Source organism: Pipra filicauda, unplaced genomic scaffold (assembly GCF_003945595.2).
Source record: "Pipra filicauda isolate LSUMZ 115617 unplaced genomic scaffold, ASM394559v2 scaffold211_size2331000_pilon, whole genome shotgun sequence".
NCBI lineage: Eukaryota > Metazoa > Chordata > Aves > Passeriformes > Pipridae > Pipra > Pipra filicauda.
This window is the reverse complement of record NW_024104323.1, coordinates 904,537-924,100: the sequence shown is the minus strand read 5'-3', so window position 1 is coordinate 924,100 and position 19,564 is coordinate 904,537. Positions and strand designations below refer to the sequence as shown.

At 44.0% G+C, this 19,564-nt stretch overlaps 1 protein-coding gene and 1 long non-coding RNA gene across 4 annotated transcripts in view; one reads left to right on the top strand and one right to left on the bottom strand.

The window, feature by feature from the left end:
• The window catches only part of LOC120323209, a 30,019-nt gene extending 13,780 nt beyond the window's left edge, over positions 1-16,239 (top strand). Inside the window, exons 2-3 of the long non-coding RNA XR_005563451.1 lie at positions 14,984-15,209; positions 15,910-16,239. This is a non-coding gene — a long non-coding RNA (uncharacterized LOC120323209). The remainder of the gene's footprint in view (positions 1-14,983; positions 15,210-15,909) is intronic.
• AKAP10 (A-kinase anchoring protein 10) lies at positions 619-19,378 on the bottom strand. Of its 3 annotated transcripts, XM_027743725.2 has the most exons (15): positions 19,079-19,377; positions 15,472-15,519; positions 13,264-13,446; positions 12,403-12,957; positions 10,907-11,005; positions 10,390-10,474; positions 9,926-10,049; positions 8,734-8,870; positions 7,535-7,679; positions 6,654-6,827; positions 5,335-5,444; positions 4,406-4,488; positions 3,765-3,817; positions 3,033-3,128; positions 619-2,010 (listed from the first exon to the last, which is right to left on the bottom strand). In XM_027743725.2, the coding sequence occupies exons 1-15, from the start codon at positions 19,239-19,241 to the stop codon at positions 2,005-2,007; spliced, it is 2,061 nt and encodes a 686-aa protein (XP_027599526.2). In that variant the 5' UTR covers positions 19,242-19,377; the 3' UTR covers positions 619-2,004. The 3 variants fall into 3 exon arrangements, with proteins under 3 accessions (XP_027599526.2, XP_027599510.2, XP_027599520.2); XM_027743709.2 differs by lacking the exon at positions 619-2,010 and having other exon boundaries at positions 2,790-3,128; positions 19,079-19,378; XM_027743719.2 differs by lacking the exons at positions 619-2,010; positions 15,472-15,519 and having other exon boundaries at positions 2,790-3,128.
• Positions 19,379-19,564: the final 186 nt, after the last annotated feature.

Below are 19,564 nucleotides of genomic sequence, written 5' to 3'. Positions count from 1 at the left end.
AGCGCCGACCCTGGGCCGCGGGTTCGAGACTCCCCCGGGGCACCGCCCGCGCTGCCCACGCGAGGGGGTTTGGTGCCCTTCCAAAACACACCTCCGGTGTTCGGTACCGAAACTAGACCCAGAACGACTCAAGGTCAGCCGAGTCTCACACTCCATGTGACCACATCCACCTCAGACAGCACAACAGCTTAAGGAACTCAGCCCTGTGCAACACTCACACCCAAACCCGGGGCCTCTAATCCCTGAACGCGCTCACGGGCTAGTCTGGATCCTGCCCAGCTGGAAAACTGAGTCAGCCTCGCACCAAGAACAGGTGAGGGGTTAAATTCCTGCACAGAAGAGGATTCAAGCAGGCACAGTTCAATACTGCATTACAGCACCAAGCCCTGCCCCTTCTACCCCTTTCCCAGCCAATTCTGACATGTCCTGTGATTTAGTCCTGTAGATTAGATTATTATTACTAGTATTATTTAGTATTTCACCACACTGCCATTAACAAAATCCATTAAGGAAACGTGGCCAAAACTGCCAAGGACAAAGCATTCAGGGATTTGTTTCTTTTATAAACCCCTAAAACTCACACTAAAAGAACCCCACGTAACTTCCAAATCCCAGGAAAACAGAAAATTGACACAAATTTTAATATTTATATATTTTAAATCAAAACACAATTAAATATAGTATGTTTTAAGTACATGAATGCTTGGGTATGAGAGAAATAAGAGGTGGTACATAGTACCAAAAACCTATACACAGCCTTTTTTTTCCTTTTGCTTTTTCATAGACAATACAGTGTGTCTCTATACAATCGAATATTGCAACAGAATAACACCTGCTAGTCAATCAAGATATTCTGAACATTGGAAATGATTTGAGTTCTTCGCATAGTGATTCCTTTGCACAAGTTTGAGGAAAAAAGCAATTATCAGAGTAAAAAAAAAAAAAAAGACCCAAAATAAGTGTTGTATACTAAAAATGCAGCAGTAACATAATGGTGAGACACTGAGTACTTCTGATACCCTGCAAAAATCAATTCACTGGAAAAAAAAAAAAAGAGGTGCTGTGTAACATGGTAAGTGTTGACAGTGTCAGGAAGAAGGCCAGAGGTCATTAAAAATTGCTTTTCTTTGTAAACCAAACATCTGGAATTAGATACTGTGTTGGTTGGAGGACAACAAGCAGTGGAGAATGGCAGCAATTACTTTTTTTCCTCGCTCGTGGGATGGAGAGGACAGAAAATGGAGCAGTTTCCAGGGTCCAACCTGCTCGGAGCCGTGGCTTGGGAGCTGCCCAGGTGCAGGATCCGAGTGTGCTCCGTGGTGGAAGGAGGGGATGTGTGTGTGCAGGGGCACGAGCTCAGCAAGGAGGAGTTACACTGTCCAGGCTTCGCTCCTGATCCTTCTATCCTGCCCTCAAAGTTAATGTAGTTATGAAGTAAAATACATTTATCTTACAGTTGAATACTCATCTATTTCAAGTAACGGAAAATAAAACTTAAGAACTTTCTAGGTCATTCACTGCCCATGAATTCACCCTTCCAGGTTCACCTCTCCAGTGGCCAGTGGAGGGGATGTGTCCCGAGGCCTTTGCAATTATGTTTAAAAATTATAAGTAGTAGAACTAGAAATTACAGCAAAACCTTCCCCTCTGCTGTGGTCTGTGTCCCATTCCAGACATTTTGCTTAAAAGTCTTTTTGAGACAGGGTCAAGTATTTGTGAAGTCGATCACAGTTTCTCAGTGACACATTTGTAAACTGCATCTTCATCTCTAAAAACCATCATTACTGTGAATGCCACATACAACAGGAAAAAGTGTTTCTTCACTCTCTACAGTGGAGGTCCAGGATTGCTTCTCTTTCATTCTTCCTTAGAAATGAGGGAGATCTCGGCGGTTGAAGTAACAGTGCTTTGTTTTTATTGGCTGTGTTAAAGAATCCACCAAAAGGGAAAGTTCACTCATTCTCGAAGTGGAAAAACAGATTTCCTGTTCTGGAGTTTCTAAAATCATAGCTGGAAAAGGAAAAACAGGGTTAGAGAACATTCTACCATAAAACATACAAAGGCAATTGCTCAATAGAAAGATATTTTGTGTTTAAAAACATTGAAGCCAGGTATGTTTGAGAGAGGAAAAACCCCAAATCTAATCCCAACACACTCAACCTTTTGATTATTTGCATAATTGAATCCAGAGCATCTGCAGCCACTTGATATTTCTAAATACTGTGCTGAGGGACCTTTTCATCCAGCCAGACTGGAATTGTATCACTTGCAGCCAAGCTATCAAATGAAATCATTACACAAGTTATTTAAACATAACTGGTCTATTAGAAAGGAAGCAGTCACATAGTGAAACTATGGATTCACCTATTTGGGTCTAATAACTAAATTACCTTCCACAACTAAACATAATGCCAGTTAATTTTTAGGCAGTCAGAAGTACCAGACATTAACTTGGTAACCTGCTGTCACCAACATTTCACCAAATCCAACTGCTGCATCAGAACTAAACAGAGAACACATGGGCTGAACACCACCACAGTCACCAAACACCAACACACAACACTCAACCCCCAGCCTATGGCCAGGGCTGCTGTGTCCTTTTAAAGTCTAAGGACAGAACTGTGTAAATGAGTGCACCCAACGGGACAACTGCCCCAAGTTTTACTGACACTTCAGGCAGATGTACAAGTATTGATTAACAAGAAACAGCAAGTGTGAACTCAAGTAAGGAATTACAGTATTGATCCTGCAACACAAATCACCCTTTTAACTAATAAGGCCGTTTGTAAAGACTCAAACTAAGACCAGCTTAATGCCTGCAGAGGAGAACCACCACAGGCATCTGTTAAGAAATTCCTACATCATCCGTAGGCCGAAACACTTCCAACCTTTGTTTCTTCATATCATGCTATGCCAGTTTGAACATTTACCAGCGTGGGTTTCAGAGGCACGAGGAAGGCAAGTGAGAGCTCTGCTCCTCCCACAGCCTGGCCTGAGCCAGATGAAGACAGGCAGCCTTTCCACCCCCTCACCTTCGTAACCTTCTCCGAAGGCTGTTCACATTGCGCCTGCTGCATGACGTCGTTGACTATCATCTTTGCTATCCTCCAAGCCATCTCTTCTTGAGCCTGTCGTGGAAAAAACAGCCCAAAATACAGATATAGCTTCAGGTTCTTGAAATAAAAACACAGTGCCCTCAGCACAATGCACTTGGAGTCGTGGTTAACCTCCACAACTCAGTGACCTGTACAAACGTGTCCTCCCTTGATGGAAATGCACCTGGCTTTTATTTTTATATTTATGGCTCGATGCAGTTTCCAAGAGAGTTAGCGAAGTTTTTAGATTTGGCTGTTGGGGATTTGTCCAAGCCCCTCTGAGGGGGAGAAAAATGCAGCCTATAATCCATGTACAGTGGTCACTTCATGGTAAAAAACAAACAACAGCACCTCCACTCCTACTTGATCTTTAAGGTCCCTTCCAATCCTAACCATTCTATGATTTTATATAACACTACAATAAGAAAAACCCAGACTGCAAGCACACATTTAACCATTATATTAGTTAAACCAGCAAGCACTGGCAAAGATCAAACTAGTTTCACACATCCATGCAATCAGATTATATTTAGCACACAGTCTCACAGTTCTTGTTGGTGCAGCAAAAAAGATACTGAGAGAAACAGCCAGGATTAAGGACTTTAATACTTTATCTCCCTCATATATACTGGAAAGTAAGTCACAAGGACAACATGAAAGAGGACACACCTCATCTGTGTTTCCTTGAACCCATTTCTTCATTGCTTGTGAAAACATGGACCCTGGTTGAGATAAAAACAGCAAGCAAGGTATGTTAGCAAACTGTGGCACACACCTCTCCCAAAGCTAATTCCTGTCATCCCTCTGAAGGGGTTGCCCTGCTGGCATTCGAGGGCACAGAGGAGTGGCATGAGAGGCAAGGGACTGTGTGGGAGCCACAGTTCATTGACACTGAGCCCGAACCATCCGCCTTTACCAGAGCTGGAAAGCAGCACTAACAGCAGGTCCCAGCCTGAGTGGGAAGCATGTGAAGAGCTGCAGTTCTTTTTCATCTCGAGACCAAATCTCTGAAGGTTTGATCATCAGCTCAGCTGCTAGCAGCTTCCATCCCTGCCAGGTTCCATCGACAGCTCTGACACCCACAGGCTGCTCATACTCCCCAGAGTCCAGCTGGACCAGAAAAGCAGAATTTGGATAGGAAACTGGGCCAGAGATGGGGTTTGCTTCAGTATAGGACAATCCCCTAAACAGCTCTATTTGGCTTAAAACAGATCTGGAAAGAGTCAAGAATCTTGCTTCTCTTGACTGCAGTAAGGAAGAGAGCAGCTCTGCAGACGTTTACAGGAATGCAGAGAAAGAGGAAAGCAAACCTTTTGATTTTTTGACATCAGGCTCTGGTTCAGATTCTCTGATGAACTGTCCCAGGTCACTGACACGTCCAAATGTCATCTTCCTGAGGAGAGGAGGGGTAAAGAACCATATGGGTTACCAGGACAGCTTTGGCATTATGGAAAGCTACCAGTCAGGAAAACAACAAAGCAACCACAACAAAGACTCCAGGGTCAGGAGACTGACATTTTACCCAGCACCATCTCTTCCACCTAAAATTGATACACTGGGAAAAACCTCCTGCTCTTCTCATGCATCTGAATTTGAAGAGTATCTGAAAAGTTCTTCTAGAAACTAGAAGCAGGCAAATGCTTCAGTGACTCAGTCATGGACTATCAGCAGGCAGGGCTGGCAAGTGCTCTGCACTATCACAAAAACATGTCATGAGGGAGAAACAGTTTATAGGACCTAAAAGGACTGGTGTGCAATAGAAAAGCCAGGTAGCTCTAGAAACAATTTCTGTACGAGATCCACAGAGCAGAAGAGCTTTATAACAAAGCACAACTGTACAATCAGCTAAAGAAATGAAGTATAAGCCCTTCTCTTCCATGGGGGTAGGGAGAAATAAAATTCCCTTTGCCCATTATGATATTAAAGGTGCCTGAACTTATTCTTTTCTATTCCAACCCCAAAGAGGAGCCACTTGGCTGTATTTTGGGATCAAAGAGGAATAATAACTGGGACAAAGAGAAAAATCAATTGGAAATATTTTTCTGGCTGCATTCTGGTCAGAGAAACATTCACTATTAGTGTTAAATCACACTTCTGAAATAAATTTAGTTTCACATGTTAAGACATGGACTAATATCTTCTGTTTAGGCCTCCTCTTCATGCAGGAGGACAGGGCAAATATGAAACAGAGGTGAAACATATAACCAGAAAGGATGAGATACACTGAAATGAACCTTACCCTGCATATGTTCGTTGATATAAGGATTCTGGATCCAGACTTGCAGCATCTACAATTATTGCTTCATCAAAATTTTTCAGGATTTTAACATTAGCCTTTTTGACATTGGACTACAAATAAAAATTCTAAGTATTAGTGCCCAATGCAGACAACTCAGCTTCTTAACAAAACTGCAATTATAGTGCTTTTAACACTTAGATAGACCTCCATCAAATCTATAAATGAGCATAAAGCAATTAGAAAGCATCTACTCAGCCATGAATTCCTACCTCAGCATGACATTGTTTTTAAACAGAGGATGACAAAGTTCTGTGACCAGAGCCAAAGACACACTGCCCAGGTCAGCACACATGTGTCAGGGCTGAGCATTATCAGCTCAACAGATCTGTGTGTGCACACAAATCATCTGTTGTGAGCCTGTAGCACTGAACCACCTCCAAAGCTTCACTCATCCCTCTCATGCACTTGGGAAGCAATTCCCAAACACAGATGCCTCCCCCATGCACAGAGAACAAACATTTATCTTCTGGCCTGGAGTATTTATGTAAGATCACGAAAAGAGCCAAGGCAACATCAGAGCAACAGCAGGGAGAGCAGGAACACACAGCGATCCATTATCACCTGGGCACAGAACAGAAACATCCATGGCAGCTGCCTTGCAACCTCCTTCCCTGCTGCTCTGCCTAAGTGCTGCTCTTTATGCAAAAATATGCAGAGAGCCAGAGATTCTCCTATTCAAACAAGAAGGAATGCACAGCACAGAGTGCAGCACTTCATTTCCTAAACCATCCAGCCAATTACCAGCAGTTCCCCCTGCTCAGACTATCAAGCAGCAGGATGTTTTCAAGAACACAGATTTTATTCCCCACTTTGCAACCAGGGGAGGAGTACTCCCTCCTTGCAAATTTGGAGGTTTAAATATACTACAAGCAGGTAGCACAGCTTCCAAGTTACAACAGCTTCCTATTGATTAAAAAAAAGGTTGTTTCTAATAAAAAGAGTTTTTAAATGTTATGGCACTATGAAACAGTGTTCAGTAATATTAACAGCTTAATAAAAATGTAACTTTGATGGCAAAGCACTAAAAGTAGCACAAGGCTTTGGGTACAACAAATACCACAGATACCCTTCCCTGCCAATATCTGACAGAACTTAGCAGCAGTAGGTTAAACTCATCCTAATGGAACAGGCTTTAAATAAAAGTGGAATGGGAAGCTTCAAATCATGAGATATTTCCTTACAGTGTATGAACTTGGATACAGACACAGAAAAGCTACTGCAGCATTTGCTGTAAGAGAATCAAACCAAGGAATCCGTACCTGGGAGGCAGAGCCATCGGGGGCCCCTATGGAATCACTGTCAGGAGAGCTGCCATGGCCATGGATACTCAGTGCAATATTCCCTCCCTGGAATTCATCTCCTCGTACTGAATGGATGAGATCGTTCAAGTACTTGTAGTAAAGGTTGCTGGACAAGAAACCAGGTAAAAAAACCTGAGAGACAGAAAGAATCCTCTTTAATTCAAGGCTGACACACAAGCATCTCAGTCCTTGGGTAGACAGAACACAAGTAGAAGTGTCCACACATGGAATTATTCTGGATTAGCAACTACATTGCTTTAAATTTTAATCCTACTGCAAAAGGAACAAACCCAACTGTCTATTAAACAAATCCTCCAGTACAGGAACTGAAGTTCAGATTTTTTTTTCCCCTTTTAGAAACTAAGCCTGACAGCCCAACAGCTTACAGGTATTTTGCTATGCTGTTCAAACTCCTCTGCAGCTCCAGAATCAAATCACTCATTTCTAGTATCTGGGTACCCCAGAGTTACATTATTAGCCACAGCACTGATATCAGACTTGCAAACAACTCCTACTAGGAGAAAGGAAAATTTTCTAAAGATATAAAATAAGCTGCTGATAGCAATTCACATGGGAGGAAATTCTGTTACTTCCATTAAACTGCACTAATTACCTGAGACAAACATTTCACAGAGCATTAACAGCAGCCAGTGGGTGGTATCTTCAAATCAGGCTGGGGGAAACAGCCTAGCAAATTTTACCAGAGCTATTATCTATTATCCAGGCAAACAGGAAGTCAGTAAAAGAACAGGACAAATCAGGGATGCTGAAGGGGACACTGCAGAACTTCCACATCACCTCTCTAACTGTCAAACCCGTTCTGAAGGAGGGGGTCTCACCGTCTCCATGGTGGTCCACGCCTGCCTTAAGGGAGTGGTGAAGCAGTTGGGGAGAGGCCCCCCCTCCCTGCAGATGTTGGATTCGATCTCCAGCCTCACCGAGTCGTCAAAGCCCAGGGGATGAGTGGCCTGGAGGGAGAAGTACCTGCAGCACAAACAACACAGAGAGATTTGCAAACCTTTGCAGGTGGTCAGAGTCCACCTGTCCCCCAGGCCCTGAAGTAATGACATTCCAAACAACTGCACACACCTGGTCCCCACTGACTACAGGTGAGAACTACAGGTACTGCAGGTGAGAACACCCCGCTCACAGAAATGGCTCTGAGAGCCCTGCCCTGAAGGCACAACAGATAAAAGCAGCAGAGTGTGATGTGATCACTGGTGAGCAGAATGTGACACACAGCTTTGGACAGGGAAGCTGGAATGGAGCAGGAAACACCCAGAACTCTGAAGCAGCATCTGCTCTACTGCTCAGATCACTGAAAGCTGAGTTTATGGATGGGTGTGATGAGCCTCAGGCTGAATTGTTTGCTTCCTCTCCAATTATTATTTCCTCCTTTGGTAATAACTCAACAAGCTCGTGGTAAGGAGTCATACTTAAGAACAGACTTTTCCTGGAAGCAGTTTTGATGTCTGTCTTCCAGTTGTCTTATTGCTAAAGTGAAACACAAATTAAAGGAGAAAAGTTTCTCCCCTGAAAGTCTTGATATTAAAAAGGATCTGACTGCTTCCTTAAAAAAAAGGAACATAATTTGTAATACTAAGAACAAGCACTAAATAATTTGTAACATTAAGAACAAGCTTTTATTATGTGTGATATCAGTTCCTACCGCCTACTTTATATGGACATTAAGTATCTGGACATTAAGGATTTTCTACAGTGATGTACCTGCTATTAGGTTTAAATCCTTTACATTTTCAAATGGCAACCAATCAGCTTTGATACTTCAAACCAAATAAACTCAAGCAATCAAGTCTTGAAAATTCTGAATTATGTTTAAGAATGGAATCCTTGTAAGGATTTTCTCCTCATGTATAAGGAAAAATGTGAAAAGTTCCTGTGTGCAAACCTGAATAAAATGCATCTCAGCAGAACAGCACAGGACTGCAGAGTTATGGTTTGAAAATGAAATTTTCCTTTTGCACAGTGGAACACAAAACTACAAGCACAAAAACAAGGAACTGCTGAACTCCCTTACTTGTCATATAAAATCATGGCATCGTTCTGTGCTTCCTGCCCATCATACTGGCCTTTTTTGGCAGCAAGTTGAGACTGGAAGTTATCTGCTGCCAACCAGAACTGCAATACATTAACTGCATCTTCCTTCTCCATGTACTGGAAGGGAAATCACAAAAAGAGGAGAAATTAAAGAAGTTTAGCAAGAAACTTTCAATAAGCATAGACAAACCTGCTCCTTCCCATTTGAAACAAGAAACATGGTCTGTATATTAGTGATGCAAAATTGTCACCAGGACACAAATATTTTTAATTTTTTTCTGCTGCAGACAGATTTAGTTTAAAAAAAATTAAAAACTTTTGATATTTCATTTCTGTACAAATTTTCACATTTAGATTCCAAAAAACTATTTATTTGTCTCACGCTAAAGACAGAAAACACCATTTTCATGCTACACTTAGTTTACACTGAACTCAGCACATTGTCTCAGCTTTCCCACCTGCTGTTCCAAACTACATCAGCTTGTCAGACTGTCAGGACAAGTATTTCAAGAGCTGATTCCCTACAGGTGCAGGACCCTGAAACTGTGAAATCCCACATTTAACCTATCACATCCCAACCTGGTGCCCTCTCCACGTAACACTGCTGAATGATTTGTTATCTGTAATAACACTTAAGGCTTTCAAAGTCACTACTTCAATTTGCAAGGTCAAGATGACTATGCCAAAGCTTCTACAAAGCAAAGAGACACTCAGAAGCACTCACTGACTGGAGAAGATGTGCACAAATACTCATTCCACAATACAGTGGATGGGTCTGAACAATTGAATTAGTTCTACATGTGAGCAGGAAATAATTTAATGCATTTTTTCCCAGAAAAAGGTACACCTCATTTTTTTAAAATGATATTAGTCATAGAATGACAAAATGCTGTGGGTTGGAAAAGACCTTAAATAGTATCTCATTCCAATCCCCTGCCATGGGCAGGGACACCTTCCAGTATCCCAGGTTGCTCCAAGCCCTGTCCAACCTGGTCTTGGACACTTCCAGAGATGGGGCAGCCACAGCTTCTCTGGGCAACCTGTGCCAGGGCCTCCCCACCCTCACAGGGAAGGATTTCTTCTAATACCTAATCCAAAGCCATCAAGGAATGAACAGGTTTTTTCATTTGCTAGAAAGGAATACAAAAGCAAACCCAAAGCCTGACACTCACCTCAGAGAAGTAGAACAGGGCTGACTCACAGAAGAGGATGTCAGCCAGATACACAGTCCCACTAGTCAGCACCTCGATCTGGTATTTACAGAAATGATGACTTCGTAAAAACTCGCTAAAGTGCCTGCACAGAGAGAGGGACAATTAGGTATGGAGGGTCACCAGCATTCAGGGCACCCTAAGAACCAACCAGCTCTCACCCAGAAGTCTGATACTTTCAGCTGGATAAAAGCAGAACAAGCAAGAAACAGGGCAGGTTTACAGACAACACAAGAGACAGAGAACACGACAACAGCGTGCACAGCCAACTGCAGCAGTGAGCACAAGAATGGGTTTGGAGGGAGGGATCTGAGCAGCTGCAAATACAGAAGGCTGCACAGAAAAATGTGTCCATAAACACTTTTAACAGAACCTTTAGCAAAAGGACAAGAGACATGAGAATCCCAATCATTCCACCAACTTACTCTTGTTCCATTGCATTAAACACTATGGACTGTGCTGTAACAAAACAGTTGGGGTCCACTTGGCCATCTTCCCCACAAATCTTTGCTGCAAAGAAAGACCAGGGCAATTTTAATATGGATTTGGCTGACGGAATTGTGACTAGTGACTGAAAAACTGAAGTTCAAATCCACTAGAATCAACTGGTTCTGGCTGAGCAAAAAGAGCTTTTAAAGTACTGCGGGTGGCCAAATGATAGTACTATGGCTAAAATGTTCCATTGAGACTCAAATTTGGATCCCCTCCATAACCACCAGTAATTCTTTCCCTAATTTAAGTAAAATCTCTGAAATTTCTTCTGGGGATATTGCACATCACTACTGAAAGGTCAGACCCACTGATACTTGTAATCCACTAGCATTTTACAACTGACTTTAAAATTCATAAAAATAAAAATAAATGCAAGTGTGTGAGGTATTAAAGATACACTTTTATAGGGAAGGAGCAGCTCTGAAATGGGTAACCAGCATTAATTCTTACCAACTATGTCATTTCTCATTGCTTCTGTAATAGGGATTGGTTTAGCAGCATCTGGAGAAATATATTTGGTAAAAGTACTAACTGCATCCCGTTCTATACCTGCGAGGAAGAAACACAGAATCAAACTCTGAATTCCTTGGTCTGAAACAGGGAGTGAATAACAAACATCTGCTCTTCAGAAAAGCAAGTGCCTCCTCCTCATCAACAAGTTCCCTCCAATGAAGCTTTCAGTGCACTGCTGGATACTCTGCTGCTGAGAAGCTGCAGTGGCTGTGTGATCTCCAGCCAGGCCACAAAAAGCCCAGCATGGACTAAAACAGAGTAAAGCAACGTGCTCTGAATTTTCCCTGCCACCAGACAAGGCAGCACCTGCTTCCTCAGCTGCACACCTCAGTCCCAGAAGCAGCACCTTTCTGGCAAGTGAAGTTCCCAATTTCTAGCTCTCATCACAAAGAAATCACTGGAATAATAAAGGAACTACAAGGAAAAAAAAAAAAAAATCTTAAAATGGGATGCCTCAGAACAAGTTGTGTGCTTTACACATCATCTTTTGAGACTTGGGACTCTGCTCTGAAAGAGAGAAAAAAATTACACTAAAATGTTTTTCAGATTTCTCAGGAAGGACCAGTGCTTTCAAATTCTTTTTAGGCATCAGAAGGCAGAGGTGCTTTTCATGACTAAAATATAATTTCCCTTGTTTCAGTGACTTTGAGGTACATGATAAAGAACTAAATGAGAAAGACAAAACAAAGAGAAAGGGATGCAACACGAGGAAACAGTTGGGCAAACAAAAGGAACTGATATGAAGAAAGAAATGTTCCTTTTTTGTCTGTAAACTTGCACAAATGAGGGAGGACTGAGTGGATGCAACGTAGAGAAGCAGGTTACTGTGCATGTAGCTTACTACCAAAAGGAAATATTTTAATTTCATCCTTACTTCCAGTAGCCTCTGAAGAGGTGGAATTCAAATTACAACAAATCAGTTACAAGGGGAGGAACTCTAGCAAATAAATCCAAGAACAAAAACAGTACATTCCACACACAGATCTCTACACACCTCTTGTAACCTCTTGTAATCATTACTTAAGTTATTTTACGTGATACAGGATATTTACCTTCCGTGCAAAGTTAATTATCAATTCTCAGTCCCTTCATCCAAATTTTCCGCAATTTTTTTTAAGTTGGGATGGGACAGGTGAGGGAAGAACAGGACATTGCAATGTTCATCTTCATTTCTTACAATTACAGATGTAAGAACAGAAGCAACCGAAGCTGATTGAGCACATAATGATTTTGAAGTCTCTTCAGCAGTATATTTACTTTTAATTGAGACAAAGAATACACAGTTCAAACTGACCAGCAGCTGATACAGCAAGTTAATATCACTGATACATAAAATTTTTTTCCTCCCAACATCCCACCATCCTTGCTAAGAACATGAGAGCTGAGGCAGCTCCCTGCACACTCCCCATTTCCCACCTTTTCAACGCACTTACTTTTCATGAGTTTTCCTGACAAGTCCTTTAGTGCAGAGGAGGGGCTGTTTCTATTTGACACTGAAAGCTTGGAAGATTCTTGCTGATCAGCTGGAAGAGAGTGAGTCCCTGTCTCCGACTTTCTTAGACAAAGAACACTGGCACTGCCACACTCCTGACCCGGGAGCACGTGGTTCTGGCTGTTCCCAGTTCTGTCCTTCCTGCCCGATGCCGCGGGCTCGGCCCGGAGCAGCCGGGCTGGGCCAGAATCCTCCAGTCTCTCCTCAAGCAACTCAGTTGGAGGAGATGATGCCAATTCCTGCTGCTTGGAGGGTGACACTGGCTCTGCCAGGGAGCTCTGCTTCACGGTGTTCAGGCTGTGCGCGCGGATGCGGGACCACGTCGTGGAGTGGAAGCTCTCGGCCTCTAACCAGAACTTCACCAAGTGTTCCATCCTGCGCAGCTCCATGAACTGGATGAAATAAGGGAGGGCTACACTGTCCTGCAGGACTTGTTCAAGGGTCTTTGAAAGGCTTGATTTGGTCTCTTCAGCCTGATAATTCAGACACGATCTGCCTAAAGGAAAACACAGAGGAAATGACTCCATCTTGTACTGCAGAGGTGGGCGTTGGATACAAAAGTGCCTCTTCACAGTTACATTGCAGGACAATTCCAAAATAATGGTGGAACATAAAGTAAAGCAACCTTTTTAAACAAACAAACTGCTGTCCCCATTCAAAACCCTCCCAGGTAACAGAGATGTTACTGTAACAGCAGCCACATTCTTATTACTCATCTACTTGCCTGAAAACCAAGGGATGGTGAGTATACCAGAATTAAAAAAGAAATGCTGACATTATTCCAGAGGTGATGAGGCCTTACCTAAGTCTCCAAAATGAGCAGCTTCCATGTGACTTGGCTGCTTCTTAAGGGCAGCTGTCCGGCTGCTGGAAAAAGAGTCCATGTTGGCAGAGATGGCATTAATGGCCACATGGCTTGGTCCTGCAGCCTCCAGCAAGGCATGATTTCTAGTGCTTCTTTGAGGGGAATGTACTGGGATTGGAGCTGGAATCAAGACAGGAACGATTAAAACACAAGGACCCCAAGGCCTCTTTTAAACAGAACCCAATGCTAAGCACCCCAAAATGAGCCAGGGAGTTTGCAAGATTCAGCCTTATTAAAACCTCATTGTACCACTGTGTGTTATCTTTGATCAAGGCTCTGACAAGAGGGAAGACCTCGAGTTTTATTACAGCAAGAATAAATTCACTCCCACCCAAATCGATTTTCCTTATTCAGCAGCAAAGCAAGAGAGGCCAAGTCTAAGTTCACACATGAAATATTATTCCTGAGTCTTCCTGCCTCTTTGATAACCACTATCGTAACAGCTCAATACTCTGTCAACAATTCGGTTTCATTCCAGTGCTCCTGCCAATCCATTCCCACGCCTTTTTGAAGGCTAAGCTGTGTTACAAACCCCTGAACCACAAAGCTACCTGTGAGTTTTAACACGAGGATTTTTCAAAATATTTTTGTTGTCTCCACTTGGTTCTAAGAGGAAAAAAAGCAAAAAGGCAATACCTCTGTGAAACCCACGTGAGCTTAACCCCCTCTGGCTGTTTTAGGACATGACTGGGTGTTAGAACAAAGAAGAACTTCCTCTCACAAACCTCTGCCAGCGAAAAGGCATCAACTAATTGTCAACTGATGACAAAGCTGAAAATAACAAAACACGTTCACAGCAGTTTCCAAAGCTCTCAGGAAGCTGCCTTAGACTGGGATGTCATGCAGGGACATCTTACACCTCTGACTCAAAAATAAAGCACGTCAGATGACACCTTATCTCAGCACACCACTTCCCAGTGATGTGTTTCATCAAGGTGTCAAGAAACTTGGGGTTTATGACTTCCATGATGCGTCACTTTATTTTTACTCCCAATTTTATGACACATGCTGGCAGAAGTCGACAATTTCAGACTTGCATGTCAAGGTAACAGATCCCTCAGGAGCAACGGTACAGGAGGGTTAAAACATTTGAGTTACTGTGAAGTGTTTGGTACCAAGACACCACTTGCTGCTTCTTACAAAGCCTTTGGTATTTCATACCAGCAATGATGGAGAAAATACCTTTTTTTCCAAGGCCAAGGGAGGGCAGCAATGGGAGAACTTGGTGGAGGCTACTCATGTAGAACCAGAGCCACACTCCTCACAATGCTCCGGGCTTTTGTAAATTAGATTCAAGTTTAATTCTGTATGATGGACATCTGAGAAAAAATTATTCTACTTTATCTAAGGGTCAAACACCTGCTCCGAAGCCTCAGGACAGCACCACATCATGTCATACACAACTTACTGTTTCCCATATTTGATTTGAGAGACCACCAAGGTGAAAAAGTCTTTATTTCTGTCTTGATATGCAGATAACACATTAACAAGTACAGAAACAGGATTTTGTCTGAGGGTATAAAAGTAACAGATCAGATTCATGCATTTACCTCATCTCCTTTTAGTACTACAAGAAAAACTGACAGGATAAGCAAACTTGTTTTCCCAGAGTTTATACATTTCTTTTCCATCATGACTTTTTTCCCTTTTCTAACAGATTTAGCAGCAAGATCTTTGTACCACATGGGAGGAGCGGCAGCAGAACAGCTATTCCTTCTCACCAGGATTTGCATCTTCAGCCTCACAAGCCACATCAGACAGAGTTAAATCATATCCTGCAGACACAGTGAAGCTGCATTTTCCAAACTCCAAAGGACACCATGTGTGAGCAAGAAACTGCAGGAGCAATTTGTTGCAGATAAGGAATAACCACCATGCACAAGGTGACCGACTTGCCTGATCACTTTGAATTAAAGCTCATGGCTGACATAATTTAATAACCCTCTGCACCTACAGATTCAGCAAGATGAGTAGGAGAGATTAGTTACTATAAATACTCAGAAACAGAATTAAGTTTTGGGTTTGTTTTGGGTTTGATGCACAGGTCAAATCTGCGCTCAGTGTAAGGAAATGATCCTGCTGGGTAAGGTAAAAATGGCAGATGACAGGAGAGATCTGAATTTATAGACAAAATATTGATCTTACTTTTAATTGCTTTCACATCTGTGGTGTTTTCTTGTTCTTTGCCTTTCACTGTAAAATACAAGGGAAAATGTTAATGCTATTTTGGGTGACTAGTGGCATTTACCTGAGAATGGACACAGAATTCCCAACTTCAGCAAGTCTCAGAGGTAGATGTAAGCCATGCTTTTGTTAAAACTGATCTCTCCCTTAAATCTGCACACCCAGTAACTGACAGAGGCTTTCAAAGCTTTCCTGTTGGTTTATTTTCAAAAGGAAAATCTTATCATCCATGAATTAATATTATGTTAAAATTACCATGGAGGAAGATGTCTGCTGTCCATAGAATTAAAGCCAGGCTCGGGGAAGAATGGGAAAGGGGTGTTTTAAGTTCAGGGCACTGGCTGATGCACTCTATGAAATAGAAATCACACACCTAAAAACATCTCCCTCCTATTATAGGAGGAGCAGCACAACTCACACCACTGAAGAGATGACATGGAACCAGCTCCACAAAGCTAGAGCCTCCTGACTCCTCAGTCATGATGGATACCACGGAAATGTTCTGGAAACACACTGCCAATACTTAATTCTCTCACAAATAGTATTGCTTAACCATCACCAAAGCTCGGGCAAGCAACTGATGGGGAGATAACAGTTTAAAAAGCTGTGATGGAAGAGTGTTTGGGGGAATGTTTAAAAAAAATATTATTATTTTTTTAAAGGAAGCTCCGAAAGGAAGTGAATGAGGAGATCTGTTTAAAACAAAAATAAAGGAACCCAAGCAGTACATAAACACAATACATAAACAGGATGGCATAAACAGGGGGGAAAAATGAAGTGGTGATATTGGAGAACGTGATCTACCACAGAAACCTTCTCTCACTGCTCCAGGCGAGGATTATTGACTACAAATAGGTCATCCCTGAACAGCGACTGTGGAGTCCTTCCAAACACAACCACAACTCACAGCCCAGCACAATCACCACATTTACATCACAAAACACGAGCAGATTAAAAAAAAAAAAAACCAAACAAAAAACCCAACAAAAAACACAAAACCCAACCCCTTCCTATCCTGACTTAGGGATTTTAAATATTTTAAAGGGAATCTCCAGTCTCCGGTTACATAATTGCCCTGCCCGGGTGGCTGCAGCGCTGCCTGCCAGCCCTCCCTGCGAGGAGAAAAGCTGCAGGGCTGCAAACTGGCAACTCGGGGTTTAAAATTCAAGCTACCAGCGAGCACGTTCTCTGACAGAGACATTTAAGTGTCCATTAAAAGAGGCGGATTCTTCACAAACTGACCTCCTGCCGCCCGGAAGCAGCTGTGACAGAGTAACCAGCCTTTACATAACTGGGAACTGATGGGCGGGAGAGAAATCCCTGAGAAAATCTGCAGGTCTGAGGTAGCACTGAGGCACAAAGGGAACGGAGCAACCTCTACACAGTACTACAAACCCTTCTCTTTCCAAAATTATTCCAGTATTTCATCAAACCCATTCCTAACTATCAGCAGTAATTCCCGAGTTTCACACAAGAGCCCTCCATAAGCCTATTTTCAGCCTAAATAGGCCTGTTCCTTCTTACCAGCTATTCAGTTCCTCTCTAATTACCTACTTACTACTGGTAATACAAACTCCAGGTTCCAGCTCCAAACCCCTTACACACAGGCTGCCTCTGTCCCCAGCAGCTTGGAGCCCCACAAAGGAATGTCCTTAACTCCAGAGGACAAAGCAAACTCCTATCTACGGCAACATCAAATTTCAGGGAGTGAGGTTTCACTACTTGAATTTACTTTCACTTCCCTCAAAAAGCGGATGTCCCGTGGTGTCTGTGTGAAACCAAGGGCCGAGGGTGTGTGAGATTTCCAGCAGCCAACCCCATTCCAAAGGGGTCACGCGCCAAACCCTCACGTGACGGTTCGGGAATTTCAATTCGCATCCTGAAATGCTCCAGAATGAACAAACCCAGGAGACAGTGCACAAAAACCAGTGTGAACCTCCCAGGACTGGCCAACCAGCGGGGCTGCACGTTATTCCCAAGGTGTCCCCAGGGATGAGCGTGTCACCCGTCTGATCCACTGGCAGCAGTTTCATAACCTGCCCTCGAGCGCCCGGCTGCTGCTTCAACTGTTACACTTTGATTTCTCAACCCATTATCCACCCTCAGTCTCCCAGGCCTTTATTTTACAGCCCGAGCTATAAAAACATTTCACTCTTGTTTTTTGATCCTTGTCATGAATTAATTTAAAAATAGTTCTAATTTTTACCCAGTGCAATATCCTCTTAAACGACGACAGCTCACCCCAAGAACCCTGGTGCTTGTATGTTTTTCGGACTGCGTGGGTCTACAGTTTTATCCTAAGCTTTAAAGTGCTGCTTTTCTCCCAGCTGCAGTTTAAATCTTCTCTAAAAGCCAAATCTAAAAATGGAGATCACACAAAGCAGTATTTATGTACAGCCCAGATGAAAGGTTACTCCCCTTCTCTCCTTCACAGCATCTCTCTCGGGCATTTAGTGCTGATTTGCTTCTCTGACCAAAGATCCTTTAATCAAAGGAACACAGATCCTCAATTACACATCTCAGATAATCAGACATTTCATTCCTTTCTCCCTGAGAAAGTTTCCACCCAAGCTGACCTTGTCCCTATGATCACACACCAGGATGGAACATCAGCTCCACAATTCCCACCAATGAAGCAGCAAAAGCTGTTTCTGAAGAGTTTATAACCACCATGAAAGTTTCATTCTGCAGCTCAATGTTTGAATGTAAGCACTCCAAAAAGGATTATGGCACTTGCAAAGCCCTCAGTGGACTTCCAGAGTCTTCGTATCTGCTGATAAGAACAGTTTAGACTCATTTCTTCCAGAACTAACCTCCACAAGGAATGACATTTTCAGCGTTGCTACTTGGGCTGAGCAAGCCCCAGAGGACGTGTCAGCCAAGAGCAACATCACCACCTCAGGTACCACGTTCTTCCCTCCCAAGATGTGCATTTTGGGTTCAGTAATCGAGAAAGGCTTTAGGACAGCGCTGCATCAGCCACTGGCAAAGATCAATGGTTGCACTGCTTGAGCTACAGAGTCACGAGGTGACAGAACTGTCCCAAGAGGCCCTTCCTAAAAGGTGCCACTTTCTATAAAAACCACCCAAACCACAGCTGTGGGGACTGAAAGCACAGTGCCCCTCACTGCAGAACGAGCACAAGCGCCCTCAAAACGCTCCACTCTCAAACAACACTTACACCACATCCATTTGTGCCATTGGAGCGTTATAAATAATTCAGGAGTCCTAAATTTCCAATCTTGTGCTCCATAACAAACCAACGACAAAATAACCTGCCAGTGACTCCTCTGGCTTTCACAAAGAGCTCGGTGTGATGAGCTCCCTTTTTAACTGGGGTTTTCAGCCGCCGCCGTACATTTCTAGCCTACTGTATTTTTGTAAAAACCCACGTACGTCAGCATTGTGACAAAATTACCTGTAAACTGCTAAAAGGCTCAGAGCCCGCGGGAGGTGTGGGGGGTGTCACAGGCCCCTCTCCGCCCGGGTCCGCGCTCGCAGCTGCTCACCAGGGGTCGAGACCCCGCGATCCCCTCAGAGCCCCCCCACCCCCGGGGAAGACACTCACCGTCATTCCCGCCCAGCCCGCTCCGCAGGGCCCGGCCGTCCTCGCGGGGCCCGCTCACCGCGGCCGGAGCGGCAGGGCCGGGGCCCGGCAGCCGCGCGGGGGATGAGCCCGGCGGCCGCCCGCCCGCCGCCGCCCCCCTGCCTTTCCTCCTGAAGAAGGACATAGCGCCGGGGAGGGGGGGCTCGGCGGCCGGCGGGCCGGGGGAAGGTGGGAGGCAGGGAGGGCGCGGGCCGGTCCCTATGAATGGGGCTCCTGCCCCCGCCCGCCGCCACCGCTCCCTCCGCCTCTTCCTCCCGCGGCGGCGCCCGCGGCCGCCATGTTGTCAACAACCGCCCCGCGCCCACTTCCGCCCAGCGTGGCCGCGCGGCACGGCGGGACGCGCCCGCACGCAACATGGCCGCCGCGGCGTCGGGCGAGACGGCCAAAAGGGGGATGGCTCGCGGCGGCCATGTTGGGTGAGGGCAAGGGTCCACAGCGGTAAGGGAG

Coding starts and splice junctions, on each gene's coding strand:
- AKAP10 (XM_027743709.2), bottom strand. CDS start 19,241: ATGTCCTTCTTCAGGAGGAAAGGCAGGGGGGCGGCGGCGGGCGGGCGG. Junction 15,520..19,078: donor CGGGCTGGGCGGGAATGACG/GTGAGTGTCTTC, acceptor TGTATTTTACAG/TGAAAGGCAAAGAACAAGAA. Junction 4,489..5,334: donor TATCAACGAACATATGCAGG/GTAAGGTTCATT, acceptor TCCTCTCCTCAG/GAAGATGACATTTGGACGTG.